The sequence below is a fragment of the Uloborus diversus genome, chromosome 8 (genome assembly GCF_026930045.1).
Source record: "Uloborus diversus isolate 005 chromosome 8, Udiv.v.3.1, whole genome shotgun sequence".
Classification (NCBI taxonomy): Eukaryota; Metazoa; Arthropoda; class Arachnida; order Araneae; family Uloboridae; genus Uloborus; species Uloborus diversus.
This window is the reverse complement of record NC_072738.1, coordinates 129,386,183-129,401,024: the sequence shown is the minus strand read 5'-3', so window position 1 is coordinate 129,401,024 and position 14,842 is coordinate 129,386,183. Positions and strand designations below refer to the sequence as shown.

At 33.6% G+C, this 14,842-nt stretch overlaps 1 protein-coding gene across 1 annotated transcript; it reads right to left on the bottom strand.

Moving 5' to 3' along the window:
- Positions 1 to 271: 271 nt before the first annotated feature.
- LOC129227794 (astacin-like metalloprotease toxin 5) lies at positions 272 to 14,842 on the bottom strand. Its single transcript, XM_054862403.1, has 6 exons — positions 14,696 to 14,842; positions 13,308 to 13,381; positions 10,889 to 10,964; positions 9,653 to 9,767; positions 4,137 to 4,312; positions 272 to 555 (listed from the first exon to the last, which is right to left on the bottom strand). Exons 1-6 carry the CDS (start codon positions 14,760 to 14,762, stop codon positions 329 to 331), a joined length of 735 nt encoding a protein of 244 aa, XP_054718378.1. The 5' UTR covers positions 14,763 to 14,842; the 3' UTR covers positions 272 to 328.

Here is a 14,842-nt window from a genome sequence, read left to right as displayed (position 1 = left end):
TTATTTGTTCAACAAAAGCAAGCATCAAAAGACAAGTATAAACTATGAACGAATTTTATACAAAATTTGCCCCAAGATATATTTGGGAAAATTTTTAGAGTTGAAGTATTTACATCCTTTATAAAATTTTAAATCCCTTCTGGGTGTCACCCCCTAGAAGAGTGTCACTCAGGAACTCGATCCACCTCACGGTAGTCACGCTACGCATTGTTATTTTAAACCCTGAACCTTGTGAAAGAATAAAAAAATTATTAATTGAAAACAAGTAATTTAAATTCACTTATTTTCAACTTTCAAATGTCTTTATTTTGAAAGTGTTTTACAATATTCAGCATTTGTAAAGCAATTTAATTCTTTTAATATCATCTTTACTGAGGACCTTTTCACTTGTTTTCTGCAAAACCACTCCTTTTTTCTTTGGTGTCATCGTCATGAGGTTACCGGGCTTGTCCTTGCTAAAAGCCAAACCGTCGTAGTGTGTCACCGACTCATAGTCATATGGAGTTAGAAGTTTATTTTCCGAAGGCTTTCTTTTCTCAAATTGAGCTTCATGACCTGAAATTAGATTTGAAAATTTAGATTAATCAAGTTTACTGTTTTACATGTTATGTTCAATCACTCAGAGTCACGTTGAGCTTCAATTTCTCTATTTCCAACTGGCCCACTCAAATTTTAATAGTGTTATTTTTTCTATTTGCATCGAAAGAAGAAATGTTACTATATTGTATGGTTACCCAAGACTAAGAAATAAAAATAATAAAAACCTTTAAAATGAGTTTCTAACCTGGTTCAAAGTTATTTTGCTACTCAGGGTGATTTTGAACCATGAATAAAAATGGATGGGGAAAAAAATTAAATTATTTTAATAAAAATCTTGTAGTTTTGACACAGAAATATAAAAGTTTTTACTGTTTGAAAACTCTCTATTTTCATTTCATAGCATCGTATTGCATAGAAAATGACAATGTAGAGTGAAGATTTTCAACGGTGTCCTCCCAGTTTCGCCGACACGAAGTTTCCTTTCCCCTGTTTTTCAGCTGTAATACCTTTTAATGTATTTAAGGGGAGAGGAAAGTTTAAATGTCGGCGAAACTGGGGGGGGGGGCGTAAACAATTTCAACAACTACAAGTAGCCAATCAAAAGTATTAGCTTCGAAACAGTGAATTCTGAACTATTAGATTTGAAATTGTAAATTGGCGAAGAAATAATCTATATATATAAAAATGGAGTTTGGTAAATTTGTTCCCTAAGATCTCAGAAACTACCCGGCAGATTTGGCTGAAACTTTCACCGTTTGTTCAGTTTGGTACTGGAAAGGTTTATAGACCAGTTCGAAAAAAATCCGATTGATAGTTCCCTTTTTATTCCAATTTTAGTCCCAATTTTCGCATAAATGCTCCAATATGGGGGTGGAAAAAAACGTGCACATATTAACATTATATGTCCATCGAAAGTGCCAATGTTTCTGCTGAAGATAGCATCTGTTCGAAGTTTCTAAGTTGTATAAAAAACGAGTTATGAGTTTTTTTGTTCCCTGTTCGAAGCCTTTCATTAACCCAAGTCATTATTTAGTGTGTCATCTCAACTCCCAAGAATTGTTGTATTGTTGAATATTTTTGCGTTTTGACCGACTTTTTGAGGCTTTTCTCAAGTCAAATCTTAAAGTAACTTTTTTCCACAAGATTGGCTAAAAATAAATGGATTTGGCTGATCATTTTACTTTTAAACGGAACTTATGTAATAAATGGTTTATTATTACTATTTATGCTGATTGGACACTTGCTCACTATATCCAACCAACCAGCCGAAATATCGCCAGAATTTTTTTAGAAAGATTTCAGTAGCTGATGCATTTGGCAGTTTTTTCCACTGTCGCTGTTTTTGAGCCCAAAGACTACGTAATAATGTTTCTCAACTTTCACCATATAAACAAAATATCGCCAATCAAAGATACTTAAAAAAAAAAAAAATACTGTGTAAAATAATTCAACAACTAAATTAGGCAAATCCATAAACCGCACAAAAACTTCCATTACTTTTTCTTTTCGCACGATTTCAAACAATCGCCAAATTTTACTACTTATTTTGGAAACATTTCGGATGAAACCGTTTAGCGCCATTTTTTTTTTGACCAAAAGTATCTCAGCATCTGGGAACAATATTTCTATAATAAAAATTAGTAAGGAGGGGGAGTGTTATCGAAAGTGTCCCAAAATGATTCTCGCAAATTTGGTAAGATTTTAAACCGCACCAAGTGCCCACAAAAATTGAAATTTCCCAAAATAACTAAAGCAAGTGTAAGGGGAACACGGGCGGCTACATTTTTTAAAACACTTCGTACATCAATAGCCACACATAGAAGGTTTTAGATTAAAAAAAAAGTACTAACAGATAAATCTTTTTAAACATGTAAAGTTTAATTTCACATTTCGGAAATCTTCAAATTTGTATATGCTTAAATGTCGTGCTTTCGTTTCTAATTGAATACTATTTTGTTCTTTATACTTATTGCTATTTTAGTTTAATGAGTAAGGAAGAAGCTCGATTTTTAATCACGTCAAAAAGGTTTGTTTTAAACTCTTTCGCTTAAAACAGAAAACAAAGGCAAGTAACAATTGTTTCTCATAATTATTACTGACCCAGGGAACTCCTGGTATATTTGCTAGTTTAATATAAAATGAGTTCCGAAGAACATCGCTGAAGAAAAATCAGAACTGCAAAATTTATAGAAACTAAGCAGTGATATACATTTGATAATTTGAGACTTGCTGGACGCGCATATTTTCTTAAAACATATCTTATTTTGTATGGGAAAACCCCTAAAATTTCCACCTTGGTTTGAGTTTTTGGTGATACGGTCAGAAGAAAATATCCTCTTCTGAAGATCTTTTCAAGTATTGCCTCCATACTAAGCAATGAATGCTTTGCACCAATTCACTTTAGATTTCTTCAAAGTGTTCGGTGATGCCAAAAATTTGAAAGGATGACCCTAATTCGGTAATGATCAACCCTAAACAAAGCTGTAAGGTTTTAAACAACAGTGGGGGGCGACTGAAAATTTAGATGGACGTTTTTTCCGGACATGGAATATTTTTAACCAATTGAAAAAATTTCCTTTGAACGAATATTTAAAAAATTTTTACAATCTTTTGTGCATCTAGGGAAATGTTTTATAATTAAATCAAAACTTTGAAAATTTTGCAGCGAAATATTCTACAACGCATCTTTTTTCGAGTGGCAACATTTGTTGATGCTCCAATTTTCCTTGAGTGTAACTCAAAGCACGTAATACGTATGTTTTCGTTTACTGCACCATGTCCATTTATTTCACTCTGCATAATGATTTAAATTGTAAAATAGTAACTTAAGAGCAGTTTCTCATTAAATAATTTTTTTTCCTTCTCTTACAATCGCAGATCCAATTCATGCAAGAGGAGCTGACTAGAGACGCCATCTCCCGATGGTTGCAGCGTTTATCATAGATCTGTGTTAGGGAAAAAGAAGGTTCACCTATTAAAAGCGCTTTTGCAAAAGATCAGCTATTTCGTGGCATTGAAAGGGCAAATGCCAAAATGACAAAGAGTGCTCACATTTGAAAAAAAAAATAATTTGAATTCAGAAATTTTGAATTTAAATTATGTTTTTCGCAATCACGAGCTGCGACAGGACCCTACTCATTGGAGTTACTATTTCTAGAAACGGCTCCTGTCCTCCTAAGCCTGCCTCTCCTTTTGGGCAGTTACGTGTGTATAGTTGTGTATGTGTATGTGTAGGCTTGTGTGTGTGCGTAGACCTCTGTGAATGTACGTTGGCGTGTAAAGGCACGCGCGTGTGTGTGTGTGACTGTGTATGTGTGTGAGTGTGTATGTATATGAGCGTGCGTGTGTGTAGGACATGGTCGCCACCGACCAGGAGAAGCGGATTCCGGGGGACATTGCTCAGGACCAGAGGAGCCGCGCCTGCAGATGACGTTGGGGTTGAAAAAAGAACCCGAACATCAAGGACGGTCAAGTGAAAATAATTAGCAATCGTGATTGCTCAAAAAAGAGGCTATGTGTTTTTAATAATATGCAAAAGTATGGTTCGTACTATAGTTAATTTTTCTTGCATTGGTCTAAGAAAGTTGCTGTCTTACCTTTCTGAATGTTATTCCAGTGAATAGCGATGTAATCATCTCTGTCAGAACGAGTTTGTTCGTGAAAAAATCCGATAGCATGAGCTAATTCATGGATAATTGTTCCAGACTTGTGGCAGCCTTCGCCAAGGGAAAGATCTTGGGCTTTTCCAGCCATTCCAATTTTCGATTTGCAGCTGGAAGAGAAAATAGTTTCCTTCATAAATTCCCCACTTAAAATGACATTTCACACCGAGATTTAAAAGTTTTTGAAATGAAGGCGTTAAAGATTTAGTAATATACGCACAGCTTTGAAAAGGTGTTGAGCAATTTATTTTATATGGATGTGTCAATAAAGTATAAAGTATTTCTTACATCTTGTAAGGTTATCTATTTTTATATTTCTTGGCAAACTATTAGTCTAATGTTTCACATTTTAAGCATATGACTTCAGTTTTAAGCCGCGTTTCTAAACTTTTTTTGACCCGTAGAGAGGCAAAATCTTTTGAAAAATTTCGCGGACCGGTGGCGTTAATTTAAATCTTTTTTGGCCCAAAAAAGAATGACTCAGGAACCGTTTAAATCTTGTAAAAAAAATTATTAAATAAATAAATAAACAAATAAAAATAAAACACGAAGCTAGAATCTTTTTTGCTATCCTAACAGTTATTTTTTACTTAAAATTTTAAATTATCCGATATTAGATATAAGTCGTGGTCTTTATGACGTCACAAGTAGTGTACTTTGGCGTAGAGCCATGGGCCTTACTTTGGCGCTCTGAATGTTTACGTTTTTCTGTCAATGGCTTGGCCAGTACATGGGAATGAAGATATTGCGTTCTTTGCTAATGACTTCAGTGAATGACATTTCATTACTTGTGATGTCATGGGCAGAAGCGTAAAAAATGAAATTAAATCTGCGCATCGATTAAAATAATTGTTGAAAAATACTAAAGCTTGTCAAATTATTTAAAAATAGTTAAATCCTGTGTCTTTAAGCATGCTCTTTCAGAAAAAAAATACTTTTACAATTTTGAAAACAACTCAATTATAACTCAATAAATAAACATTTGTAAAATCATAGGAAAATGCAAGGATTAATCCCAAAATTCACGCAAAAAACTAAAATGCCCAATATTTTAACTTTTTAAAGGGTACAAAATTTGTTTTCTTTCTTTTTATTTTATTTCATTGAGTAAGGAAAATTTTTAACGTGAGTTTACAAAAACACTCTGAGGACCGATTTTTCTTCGCTGGTCTAGAGATACTGCCGTTTTGGAGGCATGGTTGTGGTTTATCGCAAGCATGTCCGTTTACTTGCTTACATTCAAAGCCACTGGGGCTAGAGGTTGTTATTGTACCAGTATTTCAAATTTTATGTGGTTCTTCTCAGGCGTACTTTAACTTCTGACCTTGAAACTTTCAATTGAATTAACTTTACCCAGACAAATATTTGCCCAATTTTATTCCATGGAAATTAATATCTCCTCTTAGTATTTCGAATCTTAGCTACTTATTTATCACTAAAACTTCGTTTTAATTCGTATTTCTTCTTCTCCAAAAAATTTCTTTTCAACAAAAGAGAAAATGAAACTATTTCCTTTTTTATTCTTTGGGGAGACCGGGGCTAGTGGTGACACTTTTGTCATTCTTGATATTACCGTAAGGTTTGAACTGATGTGAAGCATTTAGTGCATCATATCTTATGATGCACTAAATGTTTCATATCGGTTCAAATCTTAGAGTAACTCTTGAGCAATATATGTATAAAACAATTATTCACATTTTAAAAGTTTTTTATGACGTAAAATGGAATTTGCGTAGCCTCGAAGTTTGTTTCAACTTGCCCCGTAGCGGGGCTAGTAGTAACATGCTTGGGGCACATTATGACACAAAAAATGCGTACAAATACGTTGTAACATGTTCAAATTACGTGAGAAATGCAATTAATTATATTTTTGGTGAAGAATGAAAAAGTTATTCGTTTATAATGCTCTTAACATAAAAATGAACGTCTTCATGTTTTAACCACACTTAAAACGAAATGAAAATAAAATAGTTAAATTATTAACACTTGTGAATTCTTTTTTAGGGACACATTAAAAAACTGTTAATCAGGAAAGATGAAAGGTAGAGCAACACTAATTTTTGATTATATAAATCTTTGACTCGGTACAATGTGTAGGCCCATATCTTACCCTACAGGTCTACTTATTTTTATAATCATTCATTATCATCGCTTGTTTCAACATATAATGTGCTGTTAATGCAAATAAAAAAAAGTTTCTTTTTTGGTACATTTGACATGAGACCAGTTTTTAAGTGTCATGAACTGTACCCAGTATTCTACGGGTCTAGAAACTTTGTATTGATCCAAGTAAAAGACATAATCAATTTTTATCATCTTCAGATTTATCCGAATCTGTTTTCTTTAATTTTTTTTTAGTAACGTTGGTGCAATTTTTTGTGCACATTTTGACATTTCCGTCTTCAATTTGTTTCTTGCGTTCTCTTGTTTTAAGAACTGCTTGAATTTTCTCTTTAGGTGCGATTGCTGGAATGACAGGTTTTAAAACATATACGAGCGGAGTGCTTGCACTTTCAATTTCCAGCTTTAGGTGGCCATCTTTTTTCTACAAAACGTATCGCAATTACCATGCTAATGTCAACTGTCATAGACTCACCTAATTCAATGAGATTTCTCACTTCTGAAGACTGTTCTGCACTCTTAATATCATTGACTAAACGTATTGCTGAAGTGCTGGGTTTGATAACAGCTTCATATTCATTATTTTCATTATCATTTTAGTCTTCAACGCTCTCATCTTTGACGGATAACGGAACAGGGTTAGTAGTGACACTGTCACAACGTGACCCTTCGACTTTGTCACAATTAGCCCCGTGTTACGTCATTCTAAACTTTACTCAATAGTTTCCAAAATATTATCATAATCAACAAATGAAATGCATGGAATAACAGCTCAAGACATAGGTATTTAAATAATGTTAGGAAAGCTTTCACACCTCAGTATCCTTAGTGGCAAAGACAATTCCAATGCAGGTCACAAAATTTACTTTTGCTGTTGAAAACACGATAAATATTTATATCTTGAAAACAGTCCAACGCTATACTTCCAAACTTACACAAGGCATTGAGACCATCAACTTGCTCACTCACATGACACGACAGGTGTTGAAACCTATCGGCTCAGTCAGGAGGCTCGATGGCACAACTTGCCCTTGACACAACTAACCCCGGTCTCCCCTACTTCTTCTTTTTCAAAAAAATACATAATTGTGCATTTAATTGGATCATAATTGCCGGATGCTTTTTTCTTTCCCTAGTGGCTGCCTTTTCATTTTCGTTAAGAACACTCAAGCCTATTTTTGTGCGGTTGATAGGGAGCGTATAAAAAATCGCCACAAACTTCGCGAATGGCTGTAAAAAAATAGATTTCACAACAATTAAAAAAAAAAAAAGGAACCGCATATAAAAAGTCTGACGTTGAAATTAACTCAAAACATTGCGATGTAACTAGGAATTGCTTCTTTAAATGAATAAAAGACACAACAGCTTCTCTGAATCTCACAAAACAGTTTACATCTTCTTTTCAAATACACATGCGAGCTTTTAAAAAAAAATAATTGAATTTTAAAAATTAATTTGCAAAAAATAAATAAATAAATAAGGAGCTCACGAAAACAAGTTAGAGTGTAATTGTAATTTAAGTTTATGTTCAAGTCAATATTTAGAAGTACAGTGTAAACTCCCGCGATTATCTGCGAGCGGATTATCCACGGTGCGGATTATCCACGGTGCGGATTGTCCACGAGTCAATCGACAGTCAGGAACATGTATTTTCGCAGCAAATGCAAATACCAAGAAAAAACTTTTTTGTCGAAAAATTGTAAATTTAAAACTCAGTTGTTTTGTTTCATTCCTTTATTGTGCCTTCATCGTACATTCTTTTAAATTTTTTTTTAGAGCAATCCCGATTGCTTATTGTTCTTACTTGACCATATGTGATGTTGTTGTTCCTTTTTCAGCTTTGACCAGGTGCCTCTGCAGCACCACCGTCCACCGGCGCAGCTCCTCTGGTCCTGAGCACTGTCCCCCAGAATCCACTTCTGCTGGACGGTGGCGTCCATGTCCTACACACGCATGTTCATACACTTACATACGCAGTCACACGCACGCGCCTTTACACACACACACTAACACACACACTCTTAAGCCTACACACACACCCACACTCAACTTTACACACATAAATAACCAGGAGAAGAATTATGCTTGGGAGGGGGGCCGTTTCTGGAAACAATAACACCAATGAGTAGGGTCTTGTCGCAACCTGTGATTGCGAAAAACATAATTTGAATTCAAAGTTTCAGAATTCAAATTAGAGTTGATTGGGGGAAGTGGGGGTCACAGGTCTTTTTTTTTTTATTGGTGTCAAGCTCTGTTGCGTAAAAATACAAAACATTTTTCCTGCACTGTATAATATTTTTACTGTCTGTAGAAAGTATTATGCATCAATAGAGCAAAGTTTTTGAGGAAGGACAATTTTTACATCATTTGTCCCTCATTTCAGCCTTTTTGTGGTTTATCCACGATTTTACTATCCGCAACACTTGTGCCATCCAGATCAGCGGATAATTGGGAGTTTACTGTATACTTCTTTGGTACTACATTCTTCAGAATTCTCTCTCTTTAGCCAGAAGATCATTTTTATGCACTGAATACTCCAGTCTACTAATATTTTACAACAGTTTGAAACGAGCTGATGTGTGCCTCACATCACTTTTACTCCAATTTAATGTCATTTTCCCATTATTGGTAATTTTAATGTGATTCAATAGTTTACTCTCTAAATAACAACAGTGATCAATTGAAACCAGATTTAAAAAAAAAAATCGCCAAATTTGTTGCCAAGTTGGCGACAAAACTTGGCGACCAAAAGACTATTGATTTATCGCCAAGTATCCGCCAAATTATAACACCACTTGAATTTACTTTGAAATTAACAATGATTTCCCCTCAAAAAGGGGCAAAAGACCTCTTTAGAAGCACCCGAATGCAACCAAAAAGGGAGGTGCACAACTAGACCCCACTAGGAGTCTACGTACCAAATTTCAACATTGTTTGACATACCGTTCTTGAGTTATGCGACATATATACGCAAATATGCACATACGCACATCCGCATATACGCACATACATACATACGTACATACAGACGTCACGAGAAAACTCGTTGTAACTAACTCGGGAATTGTCAAAATGGATATTTCGCGTGTCTATACGTTCTTAGGCACTTATTAACGTGTGGTCGAGTAGAAAAAAAAAAACTCAACATTCATTCGGAGATGAGTAAAATGGAAATTAAGGTCGATTTTTGAGTGAAAATTTTTTCGCCAATACAATATTTCCTTTTTTGTAAAAGGAAATAAAAAAAAAGTTTACATTGAGTGAAGATTTGATTCACTTGCATTCAAAATAGGAGAAAAGTTATAGAATCAAAATAAAAAAAAACTTACCCACTTCCTTTATATATTCTGACGTAATTTGCTTCTTTAGTGCGCTTCACAAAACGAATGCAGGTTTGACTTTCAATATGTTTCATGGCATTTATGATATTTTCTGTTTTGTCACCTAATAGAACAACAAATCTCAGTTTTATGAAAATATATTTTTTTAAATTTTGCTTATCTTTAATGTATGTATAAACAGGGTTTCCTGAAATTGACTGTTTTCAAAAATTCATTACAGGAAAACGGTTAATTATAAAACAAAAGTTTTTGGAGAAAAATCATGCAGGGGGCTGTAACTTTTTTTCCTGGGTTCCAAATTTTAGTTGAAATGTTTTTCAATAGATGGCGCTTCAGCTAGTAAGACCATAAGTCAAAGACGAAGAATTGAAATACTCCGATTTTCCTTCCGTGTGCCTTTCCGTTTGTGCCATGTGATTTCAGCCAAAGATAAATATTTTGAAAATATTGTTATGTAATTTTGTGCATTAAAAACATTTTCCGCAAAATTATGTTGCATTTCTCTATCTTTCCCTGATTAACGGGCTCACTGTCTGCAGCGCCATCTATTGGAAAAAATTTGAACTAAAATTTGTAAATAGGGGGGGGGGGGGATTTATGGGCCGCCACGTGAGTTTTCTGGGAGAATTTTTGTTTTGTGATTAATCATTTCCCAGTTACGAATTTTCAAAAACAGTTAGTCTATTTCAGGACACCCTGTATGTTGGGATTTTAAATTTCATAAGCATAAAATAAAATAAAATTTTTTTTACAGGTTTTGCCCTGTGTCTCAGTGAACAAGAATTTTTGAAAAAAGTAAATTTTTCTGCAAATTTTATAAAATTTAATAATTGAATGCTGTTATTGTTTCAAGGTAAGGACATTGATGAATGATAATTGCATGGGAGTTGATGATGATAAATTTAAATATTTCGTCAATTTGAGCAACTTAACTACATTTTAGAGGAAGTGTTTTTGTGGATGAAAGTTTTCAGAAGATTAATTACACTTTTTTTTTGGTATAACTTACTTAGGGATGAAGAAATCACGTATGGCATTGAATGCTGTTATTGTTTCAAGGTAAGGACATTGATGAATGATAATTGCATGGAAATTGATGATGATAAATTTAAATACTTCGTCAATTTGAGCAACTTAACTACATTTTAGAGGAAGTGTTTTTGTGGATGAAAGTTTTCAGAAGATTAATTACACTTTTTTTTTTTTTTTTTTGGTATAACTTACTTAGGGATGAAGAAATCACGTATGGAATTTTTCCTTTCGGCCACAGTTTCTTTGAACTCGCAATCGCGTTTCGATCCTGTTAAAAGAAAAATAAAGAGATGAAATACTTTGTTTTGACTTTGCAAGAAACAAAATGCATGTATATTTCTTTCTAATTTTCATTTTTCGAAGCTATGATTTTTAATTTTCGGACCACATACAAGCATTAACAGTACTACCATATAAAAATATAATCAATAACGATAAGGTAGCACAATTGGGAAGAAGTTGCAGACACAGGTGACAAGGAATGTCAGAGTCACAAGGAATTCCCTTTTTTTCAATGAAATAAAGGTGAGCTTTTGGATGTAAAAACTTCTACTTTTGAGCAAAAATATATTTTTTTATTTCTAAGCAGTAGGGAAATCTTAGGCAAAGTGAATTAGCAGGATAAAAGGAAATGGTGAAATATTAGCTCTGTTTCTAGCACCCCTTATCTCGTAATACTATGTAGTCGTCCAGTCTATTCCAGGCAGGAAAAAGTTATCTCTGAAGATTAAAGCATGTGATAATTTTCAAGCATTGATACTTATAACATTATTTGAAAATCGTCCGTCAAGGTATGACGGGTGAAAATTGCTTCCACATTTGAACAAAGCGATTGCCTGTTTGGTGATATTTTGATAATTGCAATTTTAACCCTAACTCCAGTGGGTAAACCATAAACTATAATAGATAGCGTTCATTGTTGACCCCTTTTTTATTTCTTCATTCTCCTAAAATGAGTCTTACCAGTAAAATTTCATTGGCTATCTTCTTTATCTTTACTAATAATAAAGCTGAAAGTCTCTCTGTCCGGAGGATGTCTGGATGTCTGGATGTCTGTAGGATGTCTGTGACGCGCATAGCGCCTAATCCGTTCGGCCGATTTTCATGAAATTTGGCACACAGTTAGTATGTAGCATGGGAGTGTGCACATCGAAGCGATTTTTCGAAAATTCGATGTGGTTCTTTTTTTATTCCAATTTTAAGAAAAAAAACTATCATAAATGACAAAATTATCATAACGTGGAACCATAACATGGGCACAAGCCAATTGGCGAGATACGAAATGATCATAGCGTGGAACTGTAACGTCGGTACAAGCCAATTGGCGAGAAAATTCACCATACATTATTTGTAAATATACAAGCGAACCAAAAGACCTTTAATTTTTTCTATTACGGGCGAAGCCGTGCGGGTGCCACTAGTTACTAATAATAGAGCTGAAAGTCTCTCTGTCCGGATGATGTCTGGATATCTGGATGTCTGTAGGATGTCTGTGACGCGCATAGCGCCTAGTCCGTTCGGCCGATTTTCATGAAATTTGGCACAAAGTTAGTATGTAGCATGGGGGTGTGCATCTCGAAGAGATTTTTTGAAAATTCGATGTGGTTCTTTTTCTATTCCAATTTTAAGAAAAAAAATATCATAAGATGGACGAGTAAATTACGAAATTATAATAACGTGGAACCGTAACATGGGCACAAGCCAATTGGCGAGGTACGAAATTATCATAACGTGGAACCGTAAGATGGGTACAAGCCAACTGGCGAGAAAATTCACCATTACATTATTTGTAAATATACAGGCGAACCAAAAGACCTTTTGATTTTTCTATTACGGGCAAAGCCGTGCGGGTATCACTAGTTATTTATACAAGGATGAGTATTCCTGCTTTGTATAAATAGTCACTTTATTAAACAACTGTTCATATGTTGTATATTTCTTACTGTAAGTACGTCATAAAGTGATGTGATTTACAGAAATGGATGCACAAGACACAACTCTAAATTAGGAATCTGAACGTAATTTTTCTCGCTACCGAAGAATGAAATGAAACTCATGTGTTAGTTTCATAATCTGACACATCATAATGGTTGAAAGGTATGACGCTGTAATCAATTCGGTGTTTGGTTTATTACGATGAAATTAGCTCCAACTTTCTCTCTCTCTCTCTCTCACCTGCATTACACATATTTCTTTCAATTTATCGTGGGGTTACGGTACAAATTCATTGTAATTTTTATATGAGTAACTCAAAACCTTTTCCCTAAATCAAGAATTTATATAACTGAAATATTCAAAGAAAAAACCAATCAGTCGTTGTCAATATCACTATTGTTATTGTGTGCATTGGGGGCCGGGGGAGGGGTCAGAGATCGTACATTGAAAGTGCTCAATCGGAAAAAAAAATCGATTATTTATGGGCGAAAAAGCGCAAATTTTCAATGGAGGATTTATATCTCAATTTGATAAAATCAAGATTCGGCAAATACGTGTACAAAAGTAACATATGCAAGATTCATATACAAGAAAAGCATGTCTAAGTACTGACAGAAATGACACATGAAGGCAAAAATAGAGACGAAAAATCAGATTAAAAAAATATATCACTCACATAATCGTCTTCATCATCGGGAATTATGTCCCCCTCAATCAAATCTGGATTTTCAAGGGCAAAACTTTCATCATCTGAACAAAAAACAGAAAAAAAAAAATAAATAAAAAACATTTAAGTAGTTTTGACATTCAGAGAAACATTGAGCAACAATTTTTCTATTCTAAGTTGCCCCACGCATATTTTGCTTTATTTATTTATTTAACGCTTATTTAAACACTATTGTTTGTTGTCCATAGTTAAAAAAAACAATAATTGTTAAATAAATTTAAAATTAAACATTAGCCTGGTTTACAGTTTTCCTGCTATTCAAAGTTACTGCCCCATCAGAAATGTGATGCAAAGTAAATTATTTTTTATAAAAGTACTACATTTTTAATGCGGAAAAGTAAAAAAGACGAAACATTCAAAATTTCACTAGTACGCTTATTACGCCATTACGGGAGTTACCAAAAACTCTGAGTAGTTAAACAAGTTCTCAGAGAAAGCAGTAAGTTTTGAAATCAAGTTAAAGAATTTTTAATTAGGTACTAATGTGATTAGGAAGTAATAGATCGTCTTCCAATATATATTCTACTTCAAAAGCATTTTTATAATAGTTAAACTTTTATTATGAACATATATTATGTGGAAAAATGTCTCTCTGAATCTATTTTTAAAAATAGCAGCTACAAGTTAAATCTTTGTCATTTTATTAAACAAGTTTTGCATAAAATGGTATTGTTGTTTTCTTTTTTACTTAGCTATTAAAGCAGTAAAGTAATTAATAACAACCGCAAAAAGCACAAATTGCAGATTACTGCAGACACGTGTTTCGGCGTTACAAGGAACGCCTTTTTCAATGTGAAAGAAATGAGCTTATGGATGAAAAGACATCCGACAAATCTTACTTTACTTTTCAGCACAAAGCATATTTAGCTTATTAACGTAGTATTTTTCTGCTATTTATTCATGTAAGTACTCATCACATAAATTAAAAAAATATATATTTCTTTAGTATTTTTATCACGCTAAGCCCCATTCATTAGTACTAGTGACGCATACAACCCCACAGATAGGAATGAATGGGAAAAATTGTTTTGTTTTTTTTTTAAATTTTATAAAATTAGTTTTGTTTATTACTTATGATTTATTTTCCTATTTTAGATTTTTTTTTTCATTTATTGCCGAATGTGTAAGGAAAGTACCCTGAGAATTTGAAACAAATCTGACCAATAAAAAAAATTTAAAAATAAAAGGAAAGAAATGCCCCTTCATTTACACTCTCCCCTACTTGTATTCAAACTTAAAGGAAAAAAAATTAAGAGGACACATTTGTCCCGCGATCATTCAAGAGTTCAAGTCAAATTTCTCTTATTGAATATTCAAATGCTATAAAATATACTTACCATTCTGTTCGACTGGAAAGGCTTCAATAACTACTAGAAAAACACAAAAAGCAATAAACTTGAACATATTAAAAGTTCCTTGGTACTTCTAATAAGAGTTAACCAATTTAACCTGAATTATTCAAAACGATGAGGCTTTTAATGACC

Bases quoted from the DNA above. Each gene is read 5' to 3' on its own strand.
- LOC129227794 (XM_054862403.1), bottom strand. From the start codon at position 14,762: ATGTTCAAGTTTATTGCTTTTTGTGTTTTTCTAGTAGTTATTGAAGCC. The intron at 9,768-10,888 runs GTAAGTTATACC...TTGTTCTATTAG, and splicing joins CGTGATTTCTTCATCCCTAA to GTGACAAAACAGAAAATATC. The intron at 4,313-9,652 runs GTAAGTTTTTTT...TTTCTCTTCCAG, and splicing joins AGAATATATAAAGGAAGTGG to CTGCAAATCGAAAATTGGAA.